General features: G+C 36.8%; 1 protein-coding gene across 5 annotated transcripts in view; it reads left to right on the forward strand.

Annotated features, from left to right (window-relative positions):
* The window catches only part of DPP6 (dipeptidyl peptidase like 6), a 1156796-nt gene that overhangs the window by 801637 nt on the left and 333907 nt on the right, over positions 1-21252 (forward strand). For all 5 annotated transcript variants that reach the window (XM_073009533.1, XM_073009535.1, XM_073009532.1 and 2 more), the window contains exon 5: positions 20693-20767. In XM_073009533.1, coding sequence (XP_072865634.1) covers positions 20693-20767 — 75 coding nt within the window. The remainder of the gene's footprint in view (positions 1-20692; positions 20768-21252) is intronic.

The raw sequence follows: 21252 nt of genomic DNA on the forward strand, positions 1-21252 counted from the left end.
CTTTAGAGATTGTGTCTTTCAAACTCTTCTTTTATGAGATGAGGAAACTAAGAATTTCTAAGAACAGTTCTCTGGCTTAACTTCCATTGATAGTGCTGTGGACCTAATGCACCAGTTCAGAATGAATCACTGTATTGACCTGTGTCACTCATACTGTTTAGGCCCTTTTTACTGATAATGCTAGCGGTGACAAGAAGTGTTAAGATTTATATAGTCATTCATTGTATCACTTAAATTCTGCCAGGTGTTTGGAAAGCAACTTGGCAATACATTTCAGGAGCAGTAACAATATTGACGCATTTTTATTTGCTCCGGAGAATGCTTCATAATAATCTAAAATGTACAAAGTTGCAGCATTACTTGTTAATAGTGAAAATACTTGAAACTAGGAAAATGAGATAACTTTTTTAAAAAAAGATAAAATATGATGTATTAATTAAAATAATAGGTATGAAGGGTATGTAGTGATACAAAAAAATTTATGATATTATATTAAATTTTAAAAAGAATACAATATACTAGTTTAACAACTATATATATTGAAAGGCTAGAAAGTGAATACTGAACTATGAAAATACTTAATCTTGTTGGATGGTGAAATTTTGTGTATTATTTTCTAGTGCGGTGATTTCCATAATTGCCATTTCAAGGCCATTTATTCAATAATTTTAATCAGGATTTAAAAAGTTTGGCTTCATCTTTCAAAAACAGCAGACTGCCTTCTCACAATGAATATGTAAGAGCTGTAGACAGTTCCTGGAAATTCTTGAAAGGGAAAATAAGTCGATTATTTTAAAAAAAAGCATTCTGTTGTTATGCTTATGTCAGGCTTTCTCCATTTTTATGTCTTGTTTTAATTACTAATTTATTTGTTTTAATTGCTTATTTTAATGACCAAATTAACATCTAAATGAAATGTATTTTTTCTAAGTTATATCCCTCTTGATTTTATATAATCATAGATGTAGAATTTGAATTTTTATCTCTGTCTCTAAAAATTAATTAATTCTGACTCTTCCCAGAAAAAGACATAAATAGGCAAGTATTATTAGAATCATTCCAAAATAAGAAGAACAGATAATAGGCCTGTTTGTGCTACCAGAGGAACTCCAGAATGTGGCTGAGATTAGAACGCGAGACTACTTTCTTTTTACTTCTTCAAATAAACTCCACTGGATACTTGACCCTTGCATCTATAATTTTCACTTTATTCTATGTCATTTAATGTCTGTCAAGTGCTTCATGCGCTAGTCCTCTCAGCTCTGAAACAGCGTAAATTTGGAAGGAAAAAGAAGCCCACTTTCTTGTCTCTTTCTCTTTTCTGTTGTGCACAGAGCCCAGTGCACTGTTGAACAGGAAGCACAGGATGCTCTGACAGGTGTCATCTCAGCCAGGAACAGGCTGGCCCCGGGGAAGTGGGCTTAGCCTCAGTTTCAGCTCCTGTTGTCCTGAGTTCACTGACCGCTGATAACCAGGACGGTGGCTGCAACTTCACTGGGCCAGCAATGGCCTGTGGGCCATCTCTAATCCGAGGCTGGGTTTTACTTAGCATGTCAGTGAAAACTGTGAGGGGAAACAGCCGTGGTGTTGTGTACGGTTGAGAGGGCATAAACTGGCAGCTCGCGATGCCCACTGACGTGTTTTGTTTGGCCCACAGAGTGGTTTTTACAAACTAACACCCAGATTTCTGGCGTCTCTTGAAAAATACAAAGATCTGGCAGCAGCAAGATCCTCGTTTGCTCCCAGAGAACAAAATTTGGCTGGAGCTAGGAGGCAGCTGGCCCCTCAGACAGGACATGGGCTGACTAGCCCTGCAGTGACCCACACTCGCTGACTTCTAACCAGACTGACCTCTGAGTTCAAAATCCCTTGTAGTTCAGGAACAAAAGGGTGACATAAAAACTCAATGTCTTCTGCAAGAACATTGCACATTGTGAGAAATTGTAGCACCAACTGTCTCGGTATCATCTGTATTCGTCTCTGTCTGTACAATTCCCCGGATCGTCTTTGTGCCCTTATGTCATTATTTCATTTTTCTCCTGTGTCTCAGATGGTCTCTCTCTCTCTCTCGTCTTTTTTTTTTTTTCCTTTTCTCTTTCTCGTCCTACTTTTCTCTCTCCTGCCTTTTCTTTTTCTACTTCTGTTAATACAAGATAGAACAGAAAACAAGTATAGTTTACTTACTTATTCTACCTTTTACTGCATAGACTATTATATTACTTTTTGAAGTGGATGAGGCTGAGCACAGTGGCTCACACCTGTAATCCCAGCACTTTGAGAGGCCGAGGCAGGCAGATCACTTGAGGTCAGGAGTTCAAGACCAGCCTGGTTTCACATGGTGAAACCCCATCTCTACTAAAAATACAAAAATTAGTCAGGCGTGGTGGCAGGTACCTGTAATCCCAGCTACTCAGGAGGCTGAGGCAGGAGAATTGCTTGAACCCAGGAGGTGGAGGCCACAGTGAGCCGAGATCACGTCACTGCACTCCAACCTGGACAACAGAGAGAAACTCCATCTCAAAATAAAATAAAATAATAAGTAAGTACAGTAGATGAGTATTTACATTTATGTCTTTAAAAGATCTGAAAAGAGGCCAGGCGCAGTGGCTCATGCCTGTAATCCCAGCACTTTGGGAGGCCAAGGTGGGTGGATCACAAGGTCAGGAGCTCGAGACCAGCCTGGCCAATATGGTGACACCCCATCTTTACCAAAAATACAAAAATTGGCCGGGCGTGGTGGCGGGCACCTGTAGTCCCAGCTACTCTGGAAGCTGAGGCAGAAGAATCACTTGAACCCGGGAGGCGGAGGTTGCAGTGAGCCGAGATGGTGCCACTGCACTCCAGCCTGGGTGACAGAGTGAGACTCCATCTTAAAAAAAAAAAAAATCTGAAAAGAAGTACAGTAGTGGTTTAATATTTCTGGCCCCAGAGCTACTGTTCCCTGCAGGCAGAGGGTGGTGTACCATCACGCCTCCATCACACGTATACTCTGCCATGTGACAGTCAGGGAAGGCCTTCTCTAGGCAAGGCCCTGACTAGACAAGGTGGTGGGTGGATACAGTGATTAATAAAACACAGATTTCTACTCTTATGTAGCTTTCAGCCTGCATATAAAAGAAGTAGTTGTTTCAACATAATATATTTTGCAGCAGAGGTATTAATCCAATGCGCAATGAGAACAAGGTAAGAAAGATCAAGAGGAGGATTGCTATGAGCTCTAGATAGAGGCTTGCAGAAGGAACATTTCAGCAGTCCTTGAATGTGGGAGAAAAGTTTGAAATGGCATAATAGGCAAAATGGAAAGGGTGGATAAATCCACATTTCAGGGGTAGACAGTGTGGTTAGTAGGTTGTTTTGGGAGGGGCTTGAAAAGTTGTGGCTGGAAGGTCTAGGGAAAAGATGGAGAGAGGTCTTCGGGAAGCTTCTATTGTGTGTAGTCTTTAGTCTGTAGCACACGGAAAGGTATCAACCAACATTAAAGCTACTGAAGCAGAAATAATGTAATAAAGGTTTATTGGAAGCCACATGTGAGAATCGATCTGGGGAAACCTACCAACAAAGTTGGACGTGTTCCAGAATCTGTTACAAGCTGGAAGACTTTCAGAAAGTTTAGGAGAAGGGGACACCTCATATCAGAGTTGTCCTTTATCGTGAAGGGGTACAATAAAGAGATTACAATCACTGAAGATGGATTGCAACACACAGGCTAAGATGCCTATGTGTAAGACAATCAGTAAAACTTCATGATTCAGAGGCAAATCAGCACCCTTTTCAATGTCAGTAAATCACACAGGACGTCGAGAATTTGAAGAGCCCACAGTAAGATTATTTACTTAGCAACAAGATGACACACGAGACTTCTTCCCCCGGTGACTTAACTTGGAAGTTTGCCTAATGTGACCTGTAGGGTATCATTTCCCTCTTTTGATTAAAAAAAAAAAAATCTAACCTTGGAAGCACTGATGATCAGTCTCCACTTAGGTTAGAAGGGTAGACATCCTTCTTTCCTTCCTTGGCTCTGGGAAGGCTCATTCCCAAGAAGTCACGTCCCTGAGTGGGGAGAACAAACCTTGTCATCGCATGTGGGCCAGGTTGCTAGCAACATGGAGTAGATCATGACATGAGGTTACTTGCCATTCTCCTGAGTAATGAATCAACCTCCAGTCTCTGGACGATCATTATTTTGGCCTTAGCTGTCGAGGCATAGTTTACAAATTCTGGAGAATTCAGGTACAGAGAAAGGAAAATGTTTCAATTTTATTCACAAAAGTATACTTTACCTGATTGTTTTAAAATACAAATAGCTCCTTTATAATTTTTAGAAATATGTTTTGCTATGGTATAGTTTTCTTATTTTATTTGGAAATAAAGATTTAATGGGTAGTATTTAAATTGAACATAAAGATTGAAAATTACATAAAAATTATTTATAAAAGTTTATCCCGTTTATATTTACCTAATTTATTTATTTTTAACAGTTTACCTGGATTGCTTGTGAAAATTGAGATATTGGACAAAGTTAGTCATTATTTCAAGTTACTTCCTTGTTAACCATTTTTATGGCCTGCGAATATCAGATACTCATTTAAGGAAGGAGTTTAGGTTAAATATATGGGTATTTTGCTAATAACTCAGAAGATACAGCTGTTTTCATTTAACCAACAAGATTAAACTAGTCTTATCTATCAAAAAATTACACAAAAATCATTCTGGTTTTGGCTGGGCTTGTAGTTTTATAACCTTTGTGCCAAACCCCCAAAAAAGAAAAAGATAAGTAATGCCATGAATATGCTAGATTAAGAATTTCTAGGCAGGTGGTGAACGGAAATAACATTAAGGGAAACAAATAGAAATATTTCACTTCAAAGAGGTAAGAAGTGATTCTTCATTTTATTATTTCTCAAGTAGTATGAAGAGAAATAATTAAATTATTACACAATAAAAACAATTGATGATAAAAAAATATCTATCAGAGACAAATATAAAAATGTCTTCCAAGTATAATGAGACAAAAGGGAGTGGTGACAATCTTGAAGACATTTCTACTTTTATCAATAATTTTTAAACCAGCTTGTTTATTAAAGATAAAGATTAACTTAAGTCACGTGAACTTGAGAAATATTTGTGTTTACTAATTTATGAGTGCTCATTTATTTATGTTGATTTGGTACCAGGTAGACACAACAAATGATACATCTAAATACGTGTAAACACATCTAAACATACACAAACAAATAAAGATTTTACAGCTTTCATTTTAGAATTTTCTTTCTTTCTTTCTTTTTTTTTTTTTGAGATGAAGTTTTGCCCTTGCTGCCCAAGCTGGAGTGCAATGGCGCGATCTCCGCTCACTGCAACCTTCGCCTCCCAGGTTCCAGCAATTCGCCAGCCTCAGCCTCCTGAGTAGCTGGGATTACAGGCGTGCACCACCACGCCCGGCTAATTTTTTGTATTTTTAGTAGAGACAGGGTTTCACCACACAAACTCACTAATTTATAAAAGACAGCTGGATCCAAATTACATTTCTGACAAAATTGGGACTATTCATATGGCTAAACTTTTTTTACCCCTATGATGAAAGCTGCGGACCAAAAGTTTGGGTAAAGCAGTTTCCACCTAAGTTTGATTTTTAAAAACTTCTTTTACCATTTTTTGTAAGTTTCACATGAGCTAAATTTTCAGCGTTTACATTTTACCTAAAAACTGACCAAATTGCATAATAAAGACAAAATCTCCAAGTAGTCTTGAAATAGTAACAGATCTATCTTGTGTTTGCTGGTCTTGTTTGATTAGGAAATGCAGGTAAGAAAAATTTTTTAGCAGTTTCTCTCTTTTTTTTGGGGGGGGGGGTGGTACTTTTTCCTTTCAGCCTTTGTAGCATAAAGAGCAAAATTTTTGTGCTAGACACAGATATAGGATTTCTCTGAGCTCAAGATTCTGACTTATTAGACCTGAGGGCCTAACTTTTCTAAACATTTATCTATCTTTTTCCTTTAGATTATTAATTGTTCAATTAAGCATTCCATTTTAATACAAGTGGCTGAATCTATTTTACCAATGCCAGTGGAAGATCAGGATCGTAAATGGTCTGGCAAAGCTTGCAATAAATCAGTTGGTATCATTCATTAGTTTCAGTTCAGAAAAAAACTTGTGGATCTGTATTTTTATAATCTCAGTAATTTCATTCTCATGCTGTAGTCCTTCCATTTGCTCCTTTTGTTCCAAATTCATATATTTCCCTCTTTTGAGAGAGAAGGAAATGTGTGCATTGTGAAATTCCAAAAATCTCTGCCTAAGAAATGTACAGGAGCTGAGGGAACAAGCAGAGACGGATGAAGAATGAGGAGCTGTTGGAGGTGAAAGGGACAAAGTCTCTGAAGTGTTTTTCAGTGCAGCAATAGTCGCGAATATCCTTTTGTTTACCTCTTGAATGGAGACATTTTTTCTTTCAAAATTTCTTATAGAAGCTTCTAGGTGCTGTTGGAAGTAAGTCTTCCATTCAATTTGTCTGATTCTAAATCCAGTTTTTTCCAATTGTGTGCCCAAGTAAATCATTTTAGGCATTTCAAAAGATCCCCATTTTGGACATTGCTGCTTATGACCATGCCAGGTTAGGTGGATCCACTTATCTAAGCCCTTGCAGGTAAAAGGACCAAAAGTATTGTGCATAAAACCAGCTGGTATTGATTAGAGGCAGTGCACTCTCAGTCTCAGAGGACCTCCTTTCCATTGTGATTATTTTGGGTGAGACCAGCTATGCAGTGGAGCGAAAGTGCCCCTCATGCCATCACTAAGGAAAAGTGCTTTCACCCCTAACCTCCAGGGAAAAATTCACAGAGCTATTTTACCCTGCCCTAAAATTCAGCAAAAACCCTTACCTTGAATTTGTAACAAGGACACTCGTTCTGAGAAAGACATTGTATTTTCTAGCCAAGGAGAAAGCCAGTTTCAAAAAAAATCACAACTTCGACCAAGACGGGAAGTTTGTTGATTTCAGGAAGAACTCATCTGTAGCACCCAGCAGGGGCATCCAAGCTCACAATGGGTTTGTTCCCAGGATCTGCATGAAGGTTGGAAGCTGTGCTGGATGGTCCAGGGAGGTCACTCCAAAGCCTACTGGCTACACCATCATGCTGACAGAAATTAAGTCTGTTGAGGCAGAAATAATTTGATAAAAGGTGTATTGGAAGCCAAATGTGAGGATCAGCCCAGGAAGACACACCAACAAAGTTGAGAGTGTTCCAAAGTCTGTTACAAGTTGAAAGGCTTTTATAAGAAAGCTTAAGAGAAGGGAGGGGACTCCTCATATCTGAATTGTCCTTTTCATTGCAGGGTATGATACAGGGCTTACAATCATTGGCTACCAATTGCAACATGCAGGCTGAAATGTCTGTATGCAAGAAAATTCATAAAACTTCTTGATTCAGAAACCGATCAGCATTTTTTCAAGGTCAGTAGGTCATACAATAATCAGCCACATCAACAGTTTGGAGAACTCATGGTGAGATTCTTTACACAGGAACAAGACGTCACCATGCAACACAAGGCGGGTTAGAATTTTTGAGCTGGACCAAGCCACTGTGCTTTAGGAAAATAACTGTAACCAATAAAAAAAGAGGTCTAGAGAAGGTAAAGACTGTAAACAAAACATCGACAGGGGCTGCTTCAAGTCCAGGTGAATGTGATGGAGGTCTTAAATTAAGGCAATGGCTTTGAAGACACAGAGGAGAAGTTGGTTTAAGTTACATCACAGGAGTAGAACCAATAACACTTGACTTCATTTTGTGTACAGGCAGATGAGATTAAATAATATTCTATGTTGTCTGGGGTTTTTCGAGCCTTGCTCTTGGGTGGGGAGATGTCAAACTCAGAAACTGAAGTGGGGAGAATAACAGATTGTGAAGCAGAAAACCAAAGCCACTTTGAGGAATAAGCTACTACAAGGTATATGTAGAGTTTATTAACTAATAGTTGATACTTTGAGTGCTTACGGTGTGACTAAAGAATCCTAAACACTCTACTTTCATTATCTTATTTAACCGAAATCCTTAGGAACTCTGTAAGCTTCAGTACTTTATTATTATTTTAAAGATCAGAAAAAAGGAAGTTAAAAAACCTTTTTCTAAGTCACTCAGCTGATAACGGATAGTCCTGAGAGCTGAACTCAGCTTTGTCTAATTCCACACTAAATTATTTCTAGACTGCATACACGATCCAGCTGTAGCCTTGGTTGCTGCAGTTGTAAGATGGGGCTGACACTGTGTTCATGTCTGTGAGTCCATCATTACATATCACCTGATTGCTCCTGGAAGCCACTACATTTGTCCTAAAACAAAGACTAGAGATGCAAAACATTGAGTCAGTTTAGCCTAATGCAAAAAAAAAAAAAAAAAAAAAAAAAAAAAAAGGGCTGACACAGCTGTCCTGGGGAACGATCTGTTTCAAGGTTAGACAGAACTGAGCTGTAAACCATCTGGACACTTTTTCAATGTGGATATTTAATCATCTTTCTACTCTGCTCTGTAGCATCTGTGTTTTCAGGTTTTCTCTGACTCAGTAAATGCAGTGCTGGGAGCAGCACCTGAGTCTGTCTGATTCAAAATTAAATTACTCTTGGGTGAATTCAGGGCCCAGAGGCAGTCTGTGGCCACTATCATTAACATTATCTCCAGGCCCAAGTGTTCTGTCTTTCTCATTGACCAGGAAGGGAGAATATGATTATCTATTTATGTTAAATTTGATGTGTGCGCCTACAGAGTTGCACATGGCATCCTCCTGTAACAATCTTTGCAGTATTTGTCTTTTGTTGATCATTATTCATCTTGTATATTTAGGGTTTTTTTTATTATGTGTTTCATTTGGAGGTTGTATTCAAAAAAGCCTCTGGGTATATTTATGCTATCTACCATTCATTTCCCTTCTATTACTTGACAAATTGGGGGCATTGTCATTTTATATCTCTTTCTTCCACTAACAGCCACGTTTTCTTCTCTGCATTTATTATCACATATGTATTTATCTACTACAGGAAAAGCAAACCAATCCTTTAGATATGTATCTCCTCAGAAACATGCCTAGAATTTGATATAAATGGGATAATCATACATGTAGACCAGTATTTTTAAAGTCAGCGTAATGTTATTAAAAACTGCGTTATTGATATAACTGGTAGCCCCAGGTAATGCAAAATGTGAAATACTGTAAACACCCATCTCTTTAGTAAGTAAAAAAGTTATAAGCAAAATATTAACAAGTGGAGTTCAGCTATGTACCAAAATCATAATATGCTAAAGTAAGGTTTAATGATTACAACAGCATTTAAATACCAGGAAATCAATCAACAAAATGTATTAGAACTACAAAATGATAGAAAAATCCTTATGATTAAGTCGCTAGATGCTGAAAAAGGGATCTCATAAAGTTTATCAATAGCTCCTAATAAAAATCCTTGCTAATGTAAGAATACATAATTGCTTAAATATGCTAAAGTTTGTTTACCAAAAACCAATCATCAGTGAAAACCATTTAAATGACAAACAGTAAAACCATTTCAATTATAGTCAGGTATCAGGCAAGAATACTCATCATCACCATTAATATTTAATATGTTCTTGAAGAAAGTGCAACCAAACCAAATGATTGAAATAAGAACTAGAAAATAAAAGAAAAAAAAAGACATCTTTTTTCTCATAATAGAATTTTATTTCTGAAAAACCTAAAGTACATTAGTTTTTAAAAAACTAATAAGAATATATCTCAATATGGCTAAATACAAGAAATATATTATGAAATCAATAACTTTTCTCTTCACCAATATAAATACCTTGAAGTGAAAATGAAGAACATATTCCTTTCATAAAAAGAACAAAAATATAAAAAGACATAAAATAAATCTGACATGAACTCCAGAAGACTGAATAAAGCAAACTATAAGATCTTGTTAAAATTTTGAAAACATTAAAGAAATGATATAATATTAAATAAGAAAACAATATTTTAAATGTTAATGACTTGAAAATTGATATCAAACTTTAATACAACCCTAATTAGAACTCTGAAACAACTTTAGTGTTAAACATTTTGCAAAATGATCTTGATTGTCATATATAAGAATAAACACCTTTGTGTAGCCATGAAAGCATTTCAAAATGCATAGTAATGTATACTCTTTTACCAGAAGTGAAAACACATAAGAATGACATTATATTCAACTCAGCAACAGTAATAGCTAACACTTTGAGTACTTATTATGTACCAGGTATTGTAATTACTTTATTAAATTTGTGTATCAAGTATGAAGTAGATATAAATATTAACAATACTTTACAGAGACACAAAAAATTGAGAAAATTTCAACGTCTCTCATAGTGAATGGTATAAACAGGATATGAATCACAGGCTTTCTGAATCCATAGTCCAAGCTTAAAGCCATCAAACTTTGTATAGGAATAGCAAAGAGAGTGGTGAAAAACTAGAGAATTTGAAAGAAGCTTCCAATGTAAATGAGTATTTGACATGAGAAACACCAGGGGTAGGGTGACACACTTAGAACACAGTGCTGGCATACCTAACTCTTCATCTACAAAGACGTGATGTAAGTCTCATTGTACAAATATACAAAATTAAGTTCCAATTGAATTAGAGGCTTAAATGTTTTTAAAAGTCTGTAATTTGGTTTCATAAAAAGAGAGAACTTGTTAATCATAATTGGAAATTCTGAAGTTATAAAAGATAGCCATATTTAATTTTCCATATAACATTTTAAATTTTAATTTTAAAAAAGACAAAAATAGTAGACAAATAATGGACAATATTTACAATCCAGGTAACAAGTAAAAGGAGTATATCTACAACTGACAAGGAATTTTTCCAAATTGAGTACAAAAAGACAAATAAATAATAGAAAATGAACAAAAATATTTTAGAATTAGCCGAATCAAGCCTTAAACCAAGGCCTGCTTTGCCTGGGAAATTGATCTTTGATTCATAGAGCAAATGTTCTAGAACGTGTTAGATGTTTTTCACATTCATTATTTGCACTTGGTGAGAAGGTAGACCTACAGCTCAAAATGTGTACAACTGCTGGGTGCATGGAGACTGTGGTGGTCAGAAATGCATGGAATCACACCTAACTATGGCAGTGGTGAGTTTCTCAAATTGAAAACTGAAATTCTTACTGTCTCCAGCGATATCATTAGCAATTGACCCTCCATCAAGGAATGTGACCCGGACTAATTTCTAAGTGTAGAAAGTTGCATTCTTTGCTGGTTTCTTTTGGTGTTATTGCACATCAACCCCATTGTTGCCACCCTTGTAACAGCTGAGCATGTAATCATTCCTTTCTTCAGCAAACCTCTAGGGAGCATCTATTATAACACAGTCACTGTTAGGCACTGGGAATAGAGCTGTGGCAAAACAGATGAAAATTTGCTTCTTGGCTTCTGGTCCTGGCCATGAGACTATAAGAGGATTAGAATTACCCTCCTAACATAAACAACTATAAAATGGGATAAAATGTAGAGAAAAAATCAGTTTTCATATATTGGACAACAGGCAGTGCACAGCTGTGATCCCTGAGAAAAGAAAAACATATAAATGAACCATGCCATCCTGTGGGCTTTCTGCGTGAATACTGGACTGCAGCACCAAGGGGAAAAATTCAAGACCTGCAGTCTTGACAAGTTAAGAAGACAGAAGTCAGAGTTCAAGAAAAGAAGATGGCTGCAGTTTATGAGACACAGTACTTGAAAGGAGGAAACTAACTAGAGAATATTCGCAAAATCTATTTAAGTAATTGCTTTTAATGGTAAAAACCACAATTACTTTATTATTATTATTATTATACTTTAAGTTTTTGGGTACATGTGCAGAATGTGCAGGTTTGTTACACAGGTATACATGTGCCACGGTGGATTGCTGCACCCATCAACTAACCACCTACATTAGATATTTCTCCTAATGCTATCCCTCCGCTTACCCCCACCCCCCAACAGGCCCCGGTGTGTGATGTTCCCCTCCTTGTGTCCATGTGTTCTCATTGTTCAAATCCCACTTATGAGTAAGAACACGCGGTGTTTGAAAAACTGCAATTACTTTTGCACCAGCCTAATACATAGATTTCCCTTGGAGACTTCAGTTAATTATTGATCTTTATATGTGAAGAATGAAACACCAAAAGGCCAAACAAAATAAAACTCCAAGGAAATAACAATTACAGGACTCTATGAGATGAAGTATTCCCAGAGCTCACATATTGTCAGGAATTATTTAAGTTTATTCTAACCGTGAGACATTAAACAGAGACACCAGGAAAGTAGTTTCTTAGGATGAGGCTCGATTAGCCCTAGAATATAGCCCATGTGTCACATAATGGCATCTTAAGTCAACAATGGATGTAGGACGTTGGTCCCCTAAGAGTATAATATCGTGTTTTTATTGTGTCTTTTCTATGTTTAGATATTTTTAGATATACAAAAATTACCACTGTGTTACAGCTTCCTACAGTATTCAGTAGAGTGACATGCTGTACAGGTTTGCAGCCTGGGAACAACAGGCTTTGCCATGTGGCCTGGGTGTGGAGTAGGCTGTACCATCTAGCTTTGTGGAAGTACTTTCTGTGATGTTTGTACAATGGCAGAATCGCCCAATGATACAGTTCTCAGAACATATCAGACATATTGTGAAGTGATGCGTGACTAATGGCCACTATGGAATAACCCTTAAAACATCTTTTTTTAAAAACCTTGAATAAGTCAGGTTAATCCACAAATAATTAATTGCCTGTCATAAAAAGTCCAATATTCTTTGAAGAAAAACAAAAAGTCCTAAATTCAACAAGAGAGAATTAAAAATATCCGGTGTTAATTTAAAAATAAAACATGATATATGCAAAGGAGCAGGGAAATGTGACTCATAATGAGGAGAAATAACAGTTGATAGAAACAGACCTGCAGATAACAAAGATAAGAGAATTAGCAGAAAAGCAGGTTAAAACTGCTAAGATAAATATACTCCAAATGCTCAAGGCTATAAGGAAAACCATGAACATGATGATAAGAGAAATTAAAGATTATAAGACACCCAAATGAAATTTCCAGAGATTAAAAAAAAAATTAAAAATTCTCTAGATGAACAGCAGAGTAGATACCACAGAAGAAAACAAAAACAAACAAACAAAAAAACCCTAAATTTTAAGCAGTAGCAATAGGAACTACTTAAAACCAGAACAAAGAGAAACTTAAAAAAAAAAAAAGCCTGAATAGCATGTCAATAAGCTGTTGGACAGTAAAAAGTAGATTAATATACCTGTCATTAAAGTTCCAGAAAGGGAAGAGAGAAAAGATGATAAAACAAACTTTTGAAGAAATAATGACTGAATTTCTTCCACATTTGGTAAAGAACTCAATAAACTCCATAAAGAAAATAGTAACAAAGAATATGATAATCAAGTTACTTAAGATGACTGACAAATAGAACACCTTAATGGCAGCCAAAGGAGCGAGATATGTTTGGAAGAACAAACCTAAGAGAACAGCTGACTCTTCAACAGAGGGGCTGCAAGCCAGAGGACATTGGAATGAGATCATTTAAAGTGCTGGGAGGGATAAAACACTGTCACTCTAGAATTCTACACACCACCAAAATCTCTCTCAAAAATAAAGATTAAGAATTTGTGTAGGCCCAGCTACTCAAGAGGCTGAGGCAGAAGGATCTCTTGAGCCTAGGAGTTTATGGCTGCAGTCAGCAATGATCATACCACTGCACCCCAGCCTGGGCAACAGAATGAGAACTTCTCAAAAAATAAAAAATAAAAAAAGTATATATTTAAAGATATATATTTTCAGAGAAAATCAGACAATATTTATTGGCCATAAACCTATACTATGAGAAACTTAAGGGAAGTTCTTTGGAGTAAGAAAAATTATACCAGATGAAAAGTTACATCTACGTGACAGAAGGAAGTGTGCCAGGAATGATCAATGTTGTCAACATATGGCTAGGTTTTTGGTGGAAATTTTTGTAGAATTTAGTTAACTAGTTCTTTAAAATATCCTTCTTTTCTTCAAAGGGTTCTTTAAGTACAATACGATATGCCCAGCTCCTCTGAATGTAATCTCATGTAAGACTTCTATCTGAACCTTTGTCCTACTCTAAACACTGACATGGAAAGCAAAAATATAAACACATAAAACCTTTGGAACATGTTAGAACTTTCTTGGACATGGTGGCATTAAGAAATCTGATCTAATATAGGGTGGAATATAACTGACAGTTTAAAGGACAGATTTCCTATATCATTATGCCTACAAGCTCCCCTTAATACTCCTGGAGGATTTTAAATTCTGTTTAAAAGGAAAGATCCAATTATAGGCTATCTATGTTATCTAATTTTAATATAAAGACATGGATTAAAATTAAATGAATTTTAAGGCTGGGCACAGTGGCTCATGCCTGTAATGCCATCACTTTGGAAGGCTGAGACTGGCAGATTACCTGAGGTCAGGAGTTCAAGACCAACCTGGCCAACATTGTGAAACCCTGTCTCTACTAAAAATACAAAACTTAGCCAGGTATGATGGTGGGCGCCTATTATCCCAGCAGCTCGGGAAGCTGAGGCAGGAGAATCGCTTGAACCCAGGAGGCAGAGGTTGCAGTGAGCTGAGATCATGCCACTGCCCTCCAGCCTGGATGACAGAGTGAGACTTCATCTAAAAAAAAAAAAAAAAAAAGGTGGATTTTAAGAGCTATACCATCCAAACCCTAGTCAATGAAAATCTTGAATGGCTATGTTAATATTAGATAAAATAGATACCAAGGAATATTACCAGAAATAAGAAGAAATATTTCATAATGATAAAGTAGTAAGTTTATTAAGAAGACTTAAGAATCCTAAAGATGTATGCAGCTAGCATTGAGCTACAATATTTGAAGCAATAATTGGTTGAACCAAAAGAAGAAATAGACAAATCCTTAATTAAAGTTGTAGATCCCAACAATCCCCTCTGAATAATTGATAGACCATGTAAAAAAAATTTAATAAGGATATAAATGTCTTGAAAACACTATTAACCAAGTCAATTGAATTGACATTTGTGCATCACACCACTCATCAATAGAAAAATGCACATTCTTTTGAGTGCACATGAAACATTCACCAGAGTAGATTATATGCTGGGTCATTAAACACCTCTCAATATATTTCAAAGGATGGAAATTATACAAAGTATGTTCTTTAACAGAAACAAACTAGAAATCAATACCAGAAAAATATCTGGAATATATCTTGATAATTGAACGACATATTTCTAAATAACAAATCAGCCAAAGAAGAAACTGAATGTGTTTTAAGTGAATGAAAATAAAAGCCATAATATCAAAATGTATGGTATACAACTAAGCAGTACTTAATGGGAAATGTATATCTTTAACTGTTCATATTAGATCTAAGCTTTCACTTAAAAAAAAATGAGGAAAAAAAAAGATTTAAAATGCCAAGCACACAGAAGAAAAGTAATAAAAGAGCAGAAATCAACTACATAGAAAACCGAAAAATGTTAGAAAAAATGACCAGCTTGTTTTTCAGAAAGAACAATAAAATCAATCAAGAGCAAAGATGATGGAAAAGAACAATATCAGACACCAAGCAAACACATTAATAATTTTGACAACATAAATGAAACAGAAAAGTCCTTGAAAGACAACAAGTATTACAGTTCACCAGTGAAGAAATAAGTAACCTGAATTACTGGATGTTAGTGTAATAAATTGAATTCGTAGTTTAAAAGCCCCATATTTTAAAACTCAAGGACCAAATTGATTCACTTGATCAATTCTACCAAACATTTATGTAAGAAATAGTACCAATTCTGCACAAACTTATTAGACAAATAGAAGAGGAGGAAGACATATTGCACAAGTCCATTTCTTAGGCCAGTATTACCCTGAAATGAAAACCAAACAAAGAAGTTGAAAGAAAATAACACCACGGATGACTTTCCCTCATGAACACAGATGCAAAAATCCTCAACAAAATACTCGCAAATTGAGTCCAACAATATATCAAAAGGGATAATACATCATGGTAGCTTATCCCAGCATGCAAGGTTGGTTTAACCTTTGAAATCAAGCAATGTAATTTACCATATTGACAGACTAGGACTGAAAAAGCAGAATAACATAATCATCTCCATAGATGCAGAAAAAGCATTTGAGAAAATTAAACACACATTCATTATAAAAACTCTGAGCAAACTAGAAAGAGACAGGAATATCTTCAACCTGATAAAATGTATCTATTAAAAATACTGCAAATATACTCAATGGAGAAGAATGAAGGCTTTCTCCTTAAGCTTAGGAAAAACAGCAAGGTTCTTCACTCTCACTACTTCTACTGAGCATTATACTGGCAGTTCTCTAGAGTGCAACAGGCAACCAAAAGAAATAAAAAGTGGCTAGATAGAAAAGAAAGGAAAAACCTATATACACAGGAGATATGATTTTGTAGAAAATTCTAAGAAATATACAGAAAATATCTACCAGAACAAATAATTACATTTATCAGTGCCACAGAATATAAGGTCAAGATACCCAAATGAATTTTGCATATTAGCAATAAACAATTGAATATTTAAACTAAAATATACGTGTATTTTATATGTACAAAGCATCAATTATAGTACATCCTTGGGAATAAATTTAACAAAATGTGGGCAAACTCTGTATGCTGAAAGCTACAAAACATTACTGAGATAAATTAAAAATTATAATAATCTTCCTTTCAAGGTGTTTATATTCTAATGAAGAAGGCAGGCAATATTTAAAATAAATAAGTTAAAAAATACATAATATGTATTAATATGATTAGACCTAGAGAAATAAATCAGAGAAAAGGGTTATAAAAAGTTAGAGGCAAGGCTGTTAATATCTAGATTTATTAGCCATTGAAGGACATGGAAGGCCTCACTTAGAAGGTGACTTGAGAAAAAAAGCCAAAAGAAATGAAAGGTCAAGAACATTTCAGGCAGAAGAAAGAGGAAGTGCAAAGGCCTTGAGAATGGCGTGTGCCTGGTTTGCTCTAGGATGGACAGAGACTGGCGTGGCTGGAATGAAGGGGATGGGACTGAGGGGAGAATACTGGGAGATGGACGCAGAGAGCTAAGAGGGAACTGGGTCCAGCAGGGCTGCCTGGTCAGTAAGGACTTAGCTTTTCCCACAGGTGAGACGGGAAGCTGTGGGAGGGTTTCCTAGGGGAGCAATGTGATTTGCATATTTGAGAGATGCCCCTGGCCACCTGGGAAAGTAGGTAGAAGGCCACTGCAGTACCTCAGGAAAGAATGCACACACCTTACACAAGGGTAATGGTAGTGGGAAAGAGAAGAAATGGTTCCAAACCTATTTTGAAGGTAAACCAATGGTATTTTCCAACCACATAGATGTAGGGTATGTAAAACAGAGGGAAAGAGAAAAGATAGCCAAGAATTTGACCTAATAACCAAGCTAATGGGGTTGCCACTATCTGAGAAGAGGAAAAAGGTTACAGGAGCTGAGCAGGTGGGAGTGGAGTAGAAGGGCTCTGCTTATTCCCATTGACTTGAGGTATCCATGTGACACTCAGGTAGAGATGTCAGGGAGGCAGTTGGCCAGACAAGTCTGAAATTCAAGGCCAGGTCCAGTGCAGGTTCAGGTGGTCTGGGCTGGAGACATGACTGTTGGAATCCTCAGCCAGCCAGTGCATGGTTTTTACAACCATGAGACTGGATAACACCACCTAGGAAGTGAGGAGATCCAAATATCAATCCTTGAGCACTCCAACATTCAGAGCTCAGGAAAACAAAGAGAAGCACAAAATAGCATGAAAAGAACCGGTGAGGGAGGTAGGAGAAAAGCAAGTGATGAGTGTCCGGGAAGCCAGGTACAGTCAGGGCTTTGAGGAGTAGAGAGACTGGTCAGCTGTGTCAATTAAGATGACAGCTGAGAAATTATGGCACTTAGCAAAGTGAGTCTCTGATAACCTTGAGATTGTGGTTGCGTGGTGGGGATAAGAGCATGACAGGCAGGAGTTTAAAAATGAACAGGAGGAGAAAAATGGAAGCATGGAGAGTATTTTCAAGGGAAAGTGGATAGACAGTTTTCTAAAGATCAAATCAACATTGCCTAAAACATGGATAGTATGGATCAAATGTATCCATAAGCAGTGAAATAGAAACTAAACTATCAATGAGGCTCCACTTTACATCTATAGGAGGGTCAAAATTGAAGGAAAAACACCTTATGCTTCCAGAGAAGGGAAGAAAACATGCATTCATACATCTGTGGTGGGAGTGCACATTCCAAAAACATTTTTGAAAAACAGTTTGGTGATACCTATTTAATTTTAAAACTTGTAAATTGTCTACCCGTGGATATCTATTCTATACGAAAATGTGAAAACCACACATATATCAGCAAAGACATAAATTGGGATCTTTATTACAACACTGTTTATAGTAAGAGCTCACTAGAAATGCTTATAATCTATTCTCATTATTCACAGCTTCTATATTTCCAAATTCACCCATGTGATAAAATGTATCTGTGAACCCCGAGGAGATAATCATAGCACTTTTGCCATCGTTCTCAAGCATAGTGCAAAAGATTTGAGTTGTCCAATGTTGGCATTCCCAGCTACAGCAGAACAAAGCACTATTCTGCTTTTTCATTTCAACTTTCATGCTATGAACCACTGTCCTTTTCTGTTGTTCCATTTGGTGCTCCTTTTTTTTTTGCATGTTTGTGCTTTATGCTGGTGATCTCACTGTTGAAAGCGGGTCCCAGGCATAGTGCTGAAGTACTGTATAGTGTCACTAAGTGCAAGAAGGCTGTGAGCGCCTTATGGAGAAAATGCATCTTTGAGATTAGCTTTGCTTAGGCATAAGTCATGTGTTGCTGGCCATGAGTCCAATGTTTATGAATCAACAATATATATTCGATAAGATGTCTTTAAAAAGAAAGACACATAAAACAAGATTATCTATTGATCATTTGACCAAAATGTTGCAACCAGAGGTTCAAAGGAACCTAACGTTGAGTCTCTTCTAGAGGCAATGGTTCAGTATCCACTAGTTCCACATGAAATAGTGTTCATGATGACTTTATAGAACAAAGCTACCATAAATAACAGGTATGGATTGTCTCCCTTTGGTGAGAATTAAGTGACTAAATTAAAGTATATCCCACGGTATGCACTATGCGATATTATGAACTCTTTAAAAATCACTACTCAATCAAAGGAACCCAAGTCCTTGGAGTCATTTCCTTCATTTCCTTAAGGCATTGTTGCATGAGAAAACTAAGGTGCAGAGGAGCGTAATGTGATGTCACTTCTTTTTTTTTTTTTTCTTTTGGAGATGGAGTCTCGCTCTTGTCGCCCAGGCTGGAGGGCAATGACGCGATCTCAGTCCGCCACAACCTCTGCCTTCCAGGTTCAAGCGATTCTCCTGCCTTAGCCTCCTGAGTAGCTGGGATTACAGGCATGCACCACCATGCCTGGCTAATTTTTTATTTTTAAAGTAGAGACAGAGTGTCTCCGTATTGGTCAGGCTGGTCTCGAACTCCCGACCTCAGGTGATCCACTCACCTCGGCCTCCCAAAGTGCTGGGATTACAGGCGTGAGCCACTGTGCCCGGCCAATGTGATGTCATTTCTAATCTCTGTCATCTCTCTCTGTGATTTCATGTGGTTGCCTGAGCATGCAATAGAGTGATGTCCACCAGGTCAGCAATGTGGGCTCTGGGGGTGGCTGTGGGTATCTGTGGAGCAATGTGCTTGCAGTGCAGAGGGCAGGGGCAATTAAAAGCAAACAGCACAGTTGATGGTATCATTTATGGGGGATGATGTTTGTACTATGAGGAAATTTGAAGGAAAAAATCATAGTTAGTCTTCTATCTACTGACTTGTAGGGATGCCCATATTGGAAAAAGAGCAAGTTGCAAAATAATGTGTACAATGCGATTCTATTCTAGTAACAACTCTGCTTATTATATGCTTCTTAGAATTAGTGAGAAAAAGGTGTCTAAACATATCAAGAGGTTGAGAGTCTTGTAGAAAAGTTTGCTTTTTAACGCTTCTTTCTTTTTCTTTTCTTTCTTTTCTTTTCTTTTCTTTTTTTTTCTGAAATGGAGTTTCACTCTTGTTGCCCAGGCTGGAGTGCAATGGCCCAATCTCAGCTCACTGCAACCTCTGCCTCCCGGGTTCAAGCGAATCTTATGCCTCAGCCTCCCAAGTATCTGAGACTACAGGCATACGCCACCACACCTGGCTAATTTTGTATTTTTTTTTTTTAGTAGAGATGGGGTTTCACCATGTTGGCCAGGCTGGTCTTGAACCCCTGACCTCAGGTGATCCCCCCACCTCGGCCTCCCAAAGTGCTGGGATTACAGGCTTGAGCCACCGTGCCCAGCCTTTAATGCTTATTTAAAATGGCTTGTCTCAGTAAGTCCAATAAGTAAGTTTTGCTGAAATTTGAAAAAAAAAATACAAATAAAATGTGAAAAAACATCCATTAGCTAAATATTATTCAACTAACAAAGAAAGGATATAGCCATTTTAATAGCTAATTAATTTTGAAAATGGCACCAGCAGATATAATTTTATTACAAGATTCTGACTTGTTATATGTAACGCTTTAAAATTCTTTGTCTATTTTTTCTTTTAGGAATCATTAAGAGCCATCAAATATGAAATATCTCCAGATAGAGAGTATGCACTTTTTTCATACAATGTGGAACCAGTGAGTATTATCCTTTTCTGCCTACAAAAGAATTGTTTCTTTATGCTAATATCTCATTAAGTACATTTCCTTGACTCTTCTATACTTAGTGATCTTTGAATCCAGAAATATGTTGTACATCCTGGAAGTCTCTTTTGCATATCATACTGCCACCTAGGAGAGAGGAAAGGTATAAAAATCTGCTTGGCAGGGGAAAAAAGTCACATAGTTTAGAGGCTTTTTAGTAGACTTTTCTTAGGAAGATGATAAGAATTTGTTTCTTCATAGACACGAATCTTGCCTTTTTGTGCAATTATTTTTCTGGCTGTTTTCTCAATGAAATAATAGATTTTATCCTAAGAACAAATAGAACAAAGAGCAACTGCTTAAACTGAAATAATATCCTAAGAACAAAAAGCAACTCCTTAAACTGAAATAATTTGTTAATTATCTCCTGGCCATCATAGTGTTCTAGTAAAGAGTTGAAGCTATCACTTCCATTATAT

The sequence above is a fragment of the Chlorocebus sabaeus genome, chromosome 21, assembly GCF_047675955.1.
Source record: "Chlorocebus sabaeus isolate Y175 chromosome 21, mChlSab1.0.hap1, whole genome shotgun sequence".
Classification (NCBI taxonomy): Eukaryota; Metazoa; Chordata; class Mammalia; order Primates; family Cercopithecidae; genus Chlorocebus; species Chlorocebus sabaeus.